The 12,010-nt window shown below is 43.3% G+C and overlaps 1 protein-coding gene across 2 annotated transcripts in view; it reads left to right on the top strand.

Annotated features, from left to right (window-relative positions):
- The window catches only part of COL20A1 (collagen type XX alpha 1 chain), a 48,765-nt gene that overhangs the window by 21,523 nt on the left and 15,232 nt on the right, over positions 1 to 12,010 (top strand). Inside the window, exons 19-25 of one of the 2 annotated variants that reach the window (XM_065849516.2) lie at positions 3,663 to 3,805; positions 4,402 to 4,531; positions 4,836 to 4,892; positions 7,235 to 7,273; positions 9,186 to 9,324; positions 11,064 to 11,206; positions 11,594 to 11,703. In XM_065849516.2, coding sequence (XP_065705588.1) covers positions 3,663 to 3,805; positions 4,402 to 4,531; positions 4,836 to 4,892; positions 7,235 to 7,273; positions 9,186 to 9,324; positions 11,064 to 11,206; positions 11,594 to 11,703 — 761 coding nt within the window. The remainder of the gene's footprint in view (positions 1 to 3,662; positions 3,806 to 4,401; positions 4,532 to 4,835; positions 4,893 to 7,234; positions 7,274 to 9,185; positions 9,325 to 11,063; positions 11,207 to 11,593; positions 11,704 to 12,010) is intronic. The other variant, XM_071815703.1, reaches the window with a different exon arrangement.

Genomic DNA, 12,010 nt, shown 5'->3' with positions numbered 1-12,010 from the left:
TTTGCTGATGTAGCTCAAAGTAAATGGCAGTCTTGGGATAAGAAGCTCAGATTTTATTAATAATGAATAATAATAACATTTGTTTATAGAAAGCTATTTCAGGCAAGTACCTAGGAACTGCATACTGCCAAAAAAAAAGAAAAGCATCCTACAGGTATATAATGGTAAATGGATAATTAGAGCTGTTTAGAGGCTTCAGAAAACTGATGGCTACATCTTTAATTTTTAGTGTTTAATGTTTCTTTTGATTTTTAACGTTTAAAGTAAGAAGTGGCACAGAAGGGGTGGGTGGTGGTTCCAGGAGGCCATGCTGATCTCGGGCAGTTCAGAGCAAAATTGTGGATGGCAGAAAATTGAATAAGGCTTGTGCAATGGATGTGTGGGGGTATGTGGCATTAGGCAGGACTCTGGGAAATTCTGAGGTATGGTTATATTCAAGCCTTTACTGTTTCAAGCAAAAACTACTACCTTGTATTGTGCAATTATGAGTGGTTAGAATGTCCAACATCATCAATCTGCAGAGCTGGCGAATGATAACTCATTCACCTAAAGCATCACAACCCCCAAACCCCTGGTTCGATTTTTATAAGCCCTCTCCACCCTAATTTTCACCATAAAATAAAATTCTGGGGGCTGAAACATCAGTGAAAGCTCCTTAGTTCTCCTCAGGATGGCAGACGTTGGGTTGCAACCTGGTGAACAGCAGTGGCTGTGCTGAACAAAAACAAAAGTGCATTAGAGGAGGTTGCGAAACTCTTCTTCCTTTCATCAGTGCTTTTCTCTTTTTCTCTCCTGATAGCATCCCCTTACACAGGAATAGGCCAAGTCATGAAGTTTCTCTTAAAAAGGTCTTGGTAGAACTAAGAAACATTGAAGTTTGAGGGCAGTGGCTGAAGTGAAACTCAGCAGGAAGGGCTGGTAACACAAGCTTCTCTCCCCATCCTTTGTCCTCCCCAAACTACTTTCTTCTTTGAAGGCTAAGGGAAAAAACATGCCAGGTCAGGGCAATGCTCTTTGCACACTGGTTTTGTGAAACAGGCCAGATGGGTTGCGCTCAAGAGACCCTGCAGACATCAGCCCCTTGCAGACAACAAGTCATCAGAAACATCACCCTATTTATAAAAACCAAAACCATTTGTTGTCGCCATGTGTCATTTGGTAGGCTTGGGACAAGGTTTCTTTTCTTCCTGGCAGGCAGAATACTTGTTTCAAAGTTAAGGTTTGAGACTTATCCCCAGTGTGTTTATGAATTCAACTTAAAATGGAAGAACAGCTTTACCTGGAGAGGAAACAAATGTTGGAGACAGTGATACAGTACACATCCCTTCTTATCATCTTCTCTAGCTCAGCACTTCATATTTAAGTGGTAATGTTGTAACTAAATATTCAGAGAGAGCAAAAGGGAGTAAAAACTACTTTTAGAGTTAAGATGTGTAGCTGGAAAAAGCGGAGTCTTCAGTCTTTTTCAAATTATTGTTTATTTCAATGTTTAACTTTTTTATGTAGAGTGAGAGCATTGCAACATAACTGAGATCACTTAATTTCATTCCCACCACCAGCACCAGGTGATCTGATCATCCTCCTCAGGAGGAGGACATGCCCCCCATGGGAGGGTTCACAACCACCTTTCTCCTTCTGTGACTCTCACCCCTCTGCTATTGTCTTATTTTTATATGAGCCTGAAACCCAAATGAAAACCTGCTGTCAAAGGGAGTGCTTTAGTTGTCACAAAATGCATGGAGCCAGTGGATTACAAAGTGCTTATGTGCCTTGTTCCTCCAGCTGAGCTGTGCCAGCAGCATCTCCAGCCTAAGGCTGATAAACGTCTTCAGGTTCTTTATCCTGCTCCTCCATGAACTCTTTCTAGCAAAGCATACATTGCAAATAAAAGGGATTGAAATGCAGGGAAGAAGATTCAAACCATTGCAGTGAGGGGAAAAAAACCCAATGTATATAATCATTGCAGATGCATTATTTTGATGGAGTGGACTCCAGGTCTTACTCTTATTTGAAAATGTGCCCATAATGCTGGTTAGACCTAAGAGTGAGAAGCCTGGGATTCTTCCTGTGGAGGAGCAGAGGTTCACGAGGTATTTGAAGGCACAGATGGTGTCCTCGGTGTCAGAGATGCTTCTTTCCTTCTGGGCAGCTGCAGGAAGTGACCTTTCTCCTGCCTGTCACATCCATGCCATCAAATTCTGCCAGGCCTGGGGGCTTTCCAAAATAAACCCAACTCAGAAGACTTTTCCTAACTTTTTCTTTGTTCACTTAAACAGAGTCTCCACTTACCTCAGCTGAAGGAAATAGCCAGCAAATACGCAGATGTATAGCGCAGCACTAATAATAGTGTTGTTGAAGTGACTTTACCTCCCACACTTGTTTTCTTCTCCGCTGTACCTTGTGGTGATGCACAGCATCAGCCTCCAGCCTGACTCAGCTGCCAGCAAACTTGGTTCAGCCTCAGTAAAATAGGCTCATTTTATACAGAAAAGGGAAGGAGGATCAATGAAGATGCAAATGATCTTCACTCAACCTGTGCTCTAAGGTTACCCTAGACTTTGCTGGGTGGGCAGAGAAGCCTTACAGGTAAAACTGCAGAACAGAGATCTCACAGCCTGTGTGTGTGTCCTTGACTGTCTTTAGGGCTCAGCCATCATTCTTAGTCTCTTCTGGATAAAATGCTTCCTTTTCTTTGTCCAACACTTCTGTGTCTTCACACCAGCATGGGTCCAAAGCCAGAAATGTGCATCTATGCCGAACAAGACACTGCTTGGAAACAAGCTCCGGGAGTAGATGACCCTTATTTGAACAGCCAATGGATTTAGCCCATTCCACCTTTCTCTTAGTAACTCTCATCCCCTGCTCAGAGAAATCACTCCATCATAATAGCCTCTGTCACCAGGTCTGGTTTGCTATACAGCAGGACTCCAGGGAAAAATATGCATTTACATAATTAAAAATTGCTCAGCTTTTGTCTCTGACAAACCCTTTTCTGGCTGACCACAGCCTAGCCCATCACCTATTTGGGATACAGCCATACATTGCAATGCAGGCCCAGGAAAGGGAAAGTAGCTCAGATGCTGTACGTGTTCCCCTCGTTGAGGCTGCGGGTGTTGGTGTGAGAGGTGCTAGACAAAACTGTTCTGTGTTGGCTGCTCTGGGCTTTTTTTTTTTTAGAATAATTTTAAAACAGAAAGAAAAGTTGGAAAATATTAGAAATTCTGATGGAATAACTTAGAAGTGTGATCCAGGCTTAACCAGCAATCAAGATGTTTGTCCTGTGTGTCTCCAGATCTTTGATGAAATTCAACTGCAGTTTGGGTCTTTATGAAGGGTATTCTTCAGTGTTTGTCCATGATGTGTACAAAGGATCACTTTTCCTTGTGCTTCCAGGAGTTCCAAGTTTTTTTTCCAGGTTGTAGGATTTCAATTGTTGAATGCTTGAGTCACACTATGTTGTATTAGGGCAATCCTCATCCCTCCAGGATCTGTTTTCTCTCTTGCCTGGTCCCCAGGGTGACTGTTACTGCTCTGAGTGCTGGTTAACAGCACTGCAGAGCACTGAAGTGTTCAGAAATGGCCACAGAAGCAAGTGCTGCTGGCCCTGTTTATAGACTTTAGTTCCTGCCTTTTATGCTGTTCACCTTTAATCCTTGCTGCAGATTCCCGGAGCCCACCCACCAACCTCTTCATTGACTCTGAGACCCCCACCAGCCTCCAGATCCACTGGACCCCTCCTGATGGCCGTGTACAGCACTACAAAATCTCCTACAACCCTGTTTCTGACACCAGTGCTCAGCAAACAGTAAGTCTCCAGCTCCTTTGTAGGTGACATGGGGACAAATTCATTCCCAGGGGACCTCTGCTCACTCCAGTAGGATAGCTGGTTCACAGGACTACAAAACAAGTCTCTTCCCCTGACTTGCTGGATGTTGTTTTGTGAAGAGGACCTCCAGGCTTCTTTGTGATTAAGATATTTGTGTCCATCAAAGCTGCTAATAACACAGCTTTTCCCCCTCCCTGATATGGGGTGGGGAATTCTCAGAGGATAAACTTGCTGCCCCTCTGACTTAGAAAGCTTAAATATTAACCTTTTAAACCCCAGATGTTCTACTCATACCGAGACTAGTTACCATGTTCCAAGGCACTTCTGCTGCTTTTGCATGGGGAATATTACTGTCTTTGCATAGGGAATTGCTCTTCCCCCACAGCTAGTCCAACGGCAATGCATGGCCAGGCTTCCTTGGCTTGCTCTCACTGTTGGGTGAACTGAGCAGGGATGCTGCTCTGAGCCCCCTGTCCCAGGCCTGGTCACTAGAACCCCTCCAGGTAACTCTGGGGTGTAAGAGCTATACTGTAGAGCCTACCCACATGCTGGGCTCTTTTTTCACCCCACTGTAGATCATGGCTCCTGGCAAAAGCAGCAGCGTGACCCTACAGTCATTGCTGCCTGATCGAGCCTACAAGGTGATTGTTTCTGCTGTACACTACACGGGAGAGAGTGAGATCACGGCCACGACAGGACGAACGGGTGAGTGTATCTGTCAGCATGTGTGTGTTCATCATCACCTTCCATTCATCACTCTTGAGACAATGTCTATCGGTGCAGTGATGTCCTTGCTTACATGGAGCTGTGGCCAAGTTCAGGGTTTTGCTCAGCAGGGCATAGGCTACTCACCTTGAAAAAGGAAAATCCCGCCTCAACTTCTTCACTCCTCCAGTGCTTTATTTGCGATTCCAGGATGACTGGGAAGGGCTGATGACCATGTAGGTCTCCAGCCAGGAATCCCCGTCCTGAATAACAGATCTCGCTTGTGCATTGTTTTGTCTTTCAGCTCCCGTGTTGTCTAAATTCCCTTCAATTCGAGGATTTGTTCCATCTAAAACAGAGGGTAAATCACCTTTTATAAAGTCTTGCTTTTCTACTTTAATTTAATTTTATCTTTTGTGTATCAAGTCGCACAGTGTGGGCTCTGCAGGGCAGGCAGGAGTGGGTCTGCTATTTTGTGACAGATGCCTCTGGGGACTGGCCAAGGACAGCCAGAAACCATAGAACTTCTTAAAATCAGACTCACTTAGTAAAGAGACTGATAAGATTTCCAGAGGATTTCTGTGCAACTTGAACAAAATCGGGCAAATGGAACGATGCCATGTTTAAATTCCCTTATTAAATTCAATGAGCATATGTTCTCACAGCTGAAATAAAGCAAACTATGAAATGGATTAGTGAGAAATGTTGAATTAACGGGGCTATAAAAAGTCGTTAAGAAGCAAATATTAGAATACAGATATTGTGTCAGTAATGCCTTTTCTGTCTATTTGAAAGGTTTCTAAGCAAAACTTCAGTTTTAAAATTTATTGAGAGAAGCCACAAAGGAAGAAGGAAGCAGGTTAGATGAGAAAATTTTAGTTTGTACCCAACTAAGAACATGTTGGACTAAGTTTTCAAGTGGCTTATTGAGGAAACCTGCAGGTGTTCAGACCACAGTGGAACAGTCCTGTGAACTTTCAAGCAGAAAACAATCCTTCCATAGGGTTGATGAGTCACCTTGTAGAATTTAATATAGCTGGAAAGACAATAGGAGAAATATTAAATTCTGTATGTTTTATAAAGTAACTTTTTTTAAAGAAGCAGACATGATACGTAATAATGCAGGGTAACTGTTGGTTGTGCAGTAAAGGACTCAAAAATCGATATGTAACCAAATTATTGAGAGAAATGGTCTGATGTATCGCAGGAGCGAATGTTTTTGGTTCTGCATTTGGCTGGGGCTTGAGGAGAGAAACAAAAATCAAAGGGAACAAGAAGACAGCAGGAATCCCAGGCTGGAAAGTCTAAGAAAAAACTTCACATGAGAAATCCAAACTGCCAGTGTTGAGGATCCTTACTCTGATTTTGACTCCAATATACTATGTCTATGATTTGGAAATCTTAACTGATCTCTGTAAAACCCTTCATTAGTTTTACACCCAATTCTGCAAGAATTATGGTATATATGTGTAAAACCTAGGCATTAGGTTGAATAATGGAGGTCATGGCAACTTGCAAGTCTTTGTGTTTTAACTCCTGGCTCCAGTAGTCCCATGGCCGTCCAGGTCACAGGTTTGGGGGTCCTTCCTTCCATGTATTTATTGATCATGAAAATGGCATTGACACTTAGGAATCTCAGGTGCCCATAGGAGGGTAAGTCACCCCCTTTAAATATTTTTACACATTTGGCAGAAGTTGGGTAAGGACAATTGGAAGCTCCACTTTTCTGGTGAGGTATGAAACGTCATTGATGCAAGAATAGCAATAGCAAGGCTATAATGAAGCCTCAGTATAATGATCTGCGAGACTCTATTATACTGATGACCTAGAAAACCATTTCTGAAATAGCCCATCTTGTCAAGTGTCCTTGATTTTCAGGGACATTTCTCGTTTTGCGTCAAGCATTCCCTTTGTCCCAGCTCCATCTGGCATCCATGGCCTGGGATTTACATGGCAGCAGCTAATTGAAAGCAGCATTCGTGTGCTGTTTTCTAAAACACCCCCTGACCTGAGCCTTTTAAACGGAGAGTGCTCATAACCACAGTGCCTCATGTTCCAGCCTCACATCTCAGTCTCCTCTCTTTTGCTTTCTGCCCCATGGCATATTAGGGGATTTATCAAGGGAATTTCTGGAAGGCAAATTGCAAAAGTTTGCCCAAACTCTTTGTTTTTTCCTAAAGACTTCAAAAGCTGAACTCTCAGGATGGGATATATATTTTTGCTGAGTGTATTTTGAGTTTCAGGTACAACACTTGGAACTGCAGATATCTTTATAACACCATTAAGGTGCATGTTGCAGTAAGAGCACTGTTTAAAAACAAAAATAGTGTTTTGATGTCTGTTTTTAAAGAGAAGCTTGCAGAACATGATGATTCCTTGTATTTCATATTGTAAGGTGCCAGGTTAGTCAGAAGAAAGTAATCATGAAGATGTTTGATGATGAAAGACAGTATTTTTATTTTTGTGATGAGCAAGCCAAGGAACAACCTTTATGTTTGCATAAACATAAATTCTCTGTCTCTATCCATATATATATATAAAAACAAGGTTAAAGACTAGACTCTGAATTAAGCTATATAATATTCGAAGTCTTGTTGTATTTTTCCATTGCTCTACCCAGAGGAACTGTGGTCATTTTGCTTCTATAATCTCCTACTGTTTTTTTCGCCCTAATAATTTTCCCCGTTTGTTTTCTTCTCACAGCCTGCCCCACCATCCGCTCCACCCACGGCTCCGTACGAGGTACAGTAGCACATCAAACCCCAGTGATGCTGGGTTGGGAACATGAAACTACTACCTGGTTTTCTTGTTTTGAGAAATATCCAACAACTGAGCAGGAGGGAAATGGTTTCCCTGTCCTGAGGGAAAGGGGAGAAGTCTGAGAACTGAAGTAGGAAAATATTCCTTATCAGACAGAAAATTTTCTGTACTAACAGTATTGGTATGCCTCTGCTATTGGTGGTTAATGCCAGGATTTTCACTGGCCTTAAGCAAGCTGGGTTCAAACGGCTGTTGAATTTCAAGAGGATTTCAATTCCTAACTCATGTGGTTTCCTTAGGAAAAGCTCTCAGTCTGTCACCAAGATCACCTTTGCATCTTTAGCAAAGAGCTCTCTACAGTCGGGCTGTGCCTTTGCTAAGGCAGCAAATTCCCGTTCTCCCGTCTGTGCTGTAACCTCACGTCATACTGTTGGGGCTGCTGTGTGTATTTGCTGCTTCAAAAACAATTAGTCCTGCTTATGAAGTGGTATCACCTCCTTCTCAGAGAGTTTTGTGATATGGGTGAGATCGAGAAACTGCCCCGGTTCTCAGCTCCGCTGTTACCCCGTGGCTGAGTCGCTTTGCCCAGTGCCCACCCTGCCCCTTGCAGCTCTCAGGGATGTGCATCCCTGCCCAGGAGGCTCTCAGAAATGTTATCTTGTCTGTGGATGCAGAAACCACAGTGATCAAATCCTAAAACCACAACAAATCAGCCTCTCCTTCTCCTCCTTGATGAAGGTGGCAGGAGCAACCCTTTTCCACAGCAGCTCGCTGAAGCCATGACATCTAGATTCACGATATGAGAATAATATGAGCATATTACGATACGTTTATAATTGTGACTCAAGCTTCATTTTCGTCCTTTACACTACAATATTTCCTGCATGTTTTAAGGAATCTCCAGTGCCAGAAGCCCTATATCAGAGATAAATCTCTCTCAACTAGGTCATTTCCTTTGGCAAACTCCCTGGTGCTGTTGGAAAACAAGCAAACAGAAAAAGCGCCCTGGACCAAGCCCCAGGCGAAATAACAACTCAAGCCAAGAAACTACAGAAGATTCTAAATGGTGAACGGGTGAGGGAACCCAGACTGAAAGGACCACAATTTAATGAAGTTGTAGCCTTTCCATTTGCTAAAGAACGAGCTATCTCCTTCATCCCAGCCTGCTGCAAACTCAGATAAACTGAAAAAAAGAAAAAGAATCCCAACTGCAAGATCTTGTCTTACTGAACAGAAAACTGAAATGAGAAAATGACTTGGAGCATTAATGATGAGCTGAGAGAGTGAGATGAAGCTGCACGAGCCGGGAAGGCAATGTCAGGGGAGAATCTCTGCACACCATATCAGGCAGGTCACCCCTGGGTGTCTCAAGAAAACAGAGAGAAATGGAAATGCTCATATTTTAAGGTTCTTTCCTAATTTTTCTGACTCTTACATGTAAGGCATTTGAGAGCAGAAATTGTTCTGTCTCCCTGCGAGCAATTACTGGACTTACTGGAGCAATTACATGTCTTTTGAAGGTAATGTTTTTGCATCTCGTTGAAAAGAACAACTCATTGGAGTAACTTCTTTCTCATCTGTTCTTCATTCTGGAGATTTGACCACACAACTGTGAAAGTCTCCATCTTTAGTCTACTCTTCTCCAAGAGGAGATTATAGCAAGTGTGTGCAGAAGGCACAGGCAGAAACTATTTTCCTTGGCTGCCACTTGTACAACACACTCTGAGTTTCTAGTGAGCTTGCACAGTCTTGCTGGTGCCTGTGTTGCTGTGGCGTTTTCTCCTATTGCCTTCTCCTTGCTAGCTAGAGGTTAATTACACCTGCTCTGCAATCACTTTTTTTTGTTTGTTTTTTCACTCTTTTCACTTGATTTGTTTTTCTTTTTCTATTCCAGGATTTGATATGATGGAAGCTTTTGGCTTGGTAGAGAAGGAATACGCCTCCATTAAAGGGGTAGCTATGGAGCCGTTTGTGTTCAGTGGTTCCCGGACCTTCACCCTGTTCAGAGACACCCAGCTCACCCTGAGGACCAGGTGGGAGCGGAGCTGTGAGCGGCAGCGTCATCCTCTGTCCCATGCACACACATCAGCTACGCTCACAGCAAGGGAAGGTCGATGACTTGTGGATGGGATGAATGATGCAGCCCCTCTGGGAACGTCCAACTTAAATTACAATGATGATGAGCTAAATCAAACCATAGGTAGACTGAAAAGAATGCCAGAGTATTTTTCCTTACTATATTAAGAAATTAACCTCTGAATTTCTCAAGATCAGTATGGAATATGTCATGCAGAAGCTAAGGGGACACAATAGGGATATTTACTTATTTTATTTTTTGTGCAGCCAAATGTTTTCATAGTGAGGTTTTTCCTTTCTCCAAAATCACTTTTTTCCAGCAGTGTTAGCTGCTGTGGTGGACATAAGGATCATGTATGGACACTGGACGATTCTTTAGGCAGTTTGTCCACAACCACGGTGATGGCAGCTTGAGGTCACATTTGCATCTTCAATCCCTTCTCCCTGCGTCTCTGGTTTAGAGGGAGATCTTCACTTCAGAAAATATTTGTCTCACAGCTACTTTCTGCAGCTTGCTCTTTATTGATGAGAGGGAATAACCAGTGACTCTGGGTTGTGACTTGACCCTGTTTCATTGCGTACGAGGCTTCTCCACAGGGCCCCAAGTGGGCCAGGCAGCTCCCATGACCTCAATCATTTTTTACGATTATAAATCAGGAATGATCTGATTCCTGACATTCAGTGCTACTTTGTTTGAAGCCTAATTACTGAGGCACTGGCTCAATTTAATCTTAGTTAAAGCAGCAAATCTTCTTAATGTAAACAGAGTGGGGGAGATTCAGAGAACTCTTTGGTTTAAATACTCTGAAAATTATGGGCAAATCCTTTTGTTCAGCTGGTACATACATCTTTCAAGGACATTACTCTTTCAGAAACAGAGACAGAATGCAGAACCTGGCATTACTTATGAATCAGTCCTGAAAAGATGCTTGATGAGTTGTGTATATGCCCATGCAAATGTGTCCTGTTTCAGATTACAGCCGCATTTCAGGCATAACCAATTCGACCTTCCCCGTTGTCTTGCATCCCCCAGCTGCTGCTCTTGCCTGGTTTGCTCTGCCGGCATTGGCAGCGGCTGCAGGGGGAGCCGGGTTGTGCCAGCAGCTGCTGATGGGCATCGCTGCATGGGCAGAGTCCAGAACTCAGCCCAAATTTTGCAGCTGGGATGTAGGGACCTAGAATGGGGTTCTGTGGGCGCTCTGCTTATCCCTGGAGGGCACTTACACTGATTTCTGCAAAGGCTCTAGGATTTTACCCCATGATATGTGATGTGCATTCCTGCTTCTTGAAAAGGAGGTTTAGGGGAGTGTTTTGTAGCCTGGCAGGGATAGTTTGCGAGCTGTTGCTGGGCTCTGGTTTAAAAAGCATTAAGGCTGCACTTGCTGTGCCTTGGCATTCCCCGAGGCAGCTCTGGCAGCAATGGACCAACACCGACTGCTCCACCTGAGCATCCCCACGGCACCAGGGGAAGGTCCTTGAGGGCTCATCACTCAGCACAGGCTTCAACAACCTGAGGGGGATACGCGAAACAGGCACTGGGCTCTGTCCTGGCAGGTTATGCTCACCTCCCTTGGGCAAAGCTTTCCCAGGCCGCGCTGCTCAAGAAACATGATGGATGAGCCCTGTCTGTAGGATGTTTTTGGCTGGCTTTCACTTCTTTACACCACTGATGTTTTTCTGGCTTGTCTCGTTCCAGCGATGTCCATCTCTTCGCAGTGCCCCCCGAGCACACCATCAGCATCCTCCTGCGCCTCCTGCCCGACACCCCCAAGGAGCCCTTCGCCGTCTGGCAAATAACAGACGAGGATTTCCAGCCCCTCCTTGGCATTAACCTTGACCGTAAGGTTTCTTGTTGAGTACATTAAATTCAGGTATTTGCATCCATTCCTGTGAGCAGAAGAACTCATTTTGCTATTCACTTGGAAAGTTTGAATGATTTAAAGTTCTTGTTGTACAGCAGCATTTTTGGGAAGCTTTGTTGCTGCTGCCAACTTTGCATTTTAAATGCTTCCTAGTGCAATTAAAATACATACTTTAATTTTTATTCTACTTGTAACATATTCTTTATTTTTACATATTCTTTTTTTCCCACTGTTTAGAAGTAGTTAATTATAACCTATAAAGCTTTACTATGTTCAAGCTTATTTATTTACTATTGTTCATCATATGGATAAAATCCATTTCTCTTTTAATTCTAAGCTGTTATTTGTCCTATTTTCCCCGTAGCCAGTAAGAAATCCCTGACCTATTTCAATCACGACTACAAGGCTGATTTGCAGGAAGTCTCCTTTGACCAGCAGGAAGTGAAGAAGATTTTCTATGGGAGCTTTCACAAGGTCCTTATCAAGAGAGGGAAAAATGTGGCTCACAATCTCACTCCAGTCTGGGAGTTTTATGCCATCAATGTGTATTGTTCAAAGTGAGGAGCGATCATACGAATGCTTTGCATCCAGATTCCTAGGGAACTGGAAAACCTATTTCATATGCTGAGGTCTGTAATTGTAAAGAATTTAGGTTGATCCCATGTGCAATATATGATTTTTCACGTATTGATTGCTTCCCTTTCCCCCCAGAAACTCCAAAACTGAGGGGTTTTTAGGTCTTAAACCAGGAAAAAATTGAAAAATCAATTATTTTTTTTTT

The sequence above is a fragment of the Patagioenas fasciata genome, chromosome 16 (genome assembly GCF_037038585.1).
Source record: "Patagioenas fasciata isolate bPatFas1 chromosome 16, bPatFas1.hap1, whole genome shotgun sequence".
Taxonomy (NCBI): domain Eukaryota; kingdom Metazoa; phylum Chordata; class Aves; order Columbiformes; family Columbidae; genus Patagioenas; species Patagioenas fasciata.
Note: the sequence above shows the minus strand (reverse complement) of the source record. Positions and strands in the feature narration are given on the sequence as shown.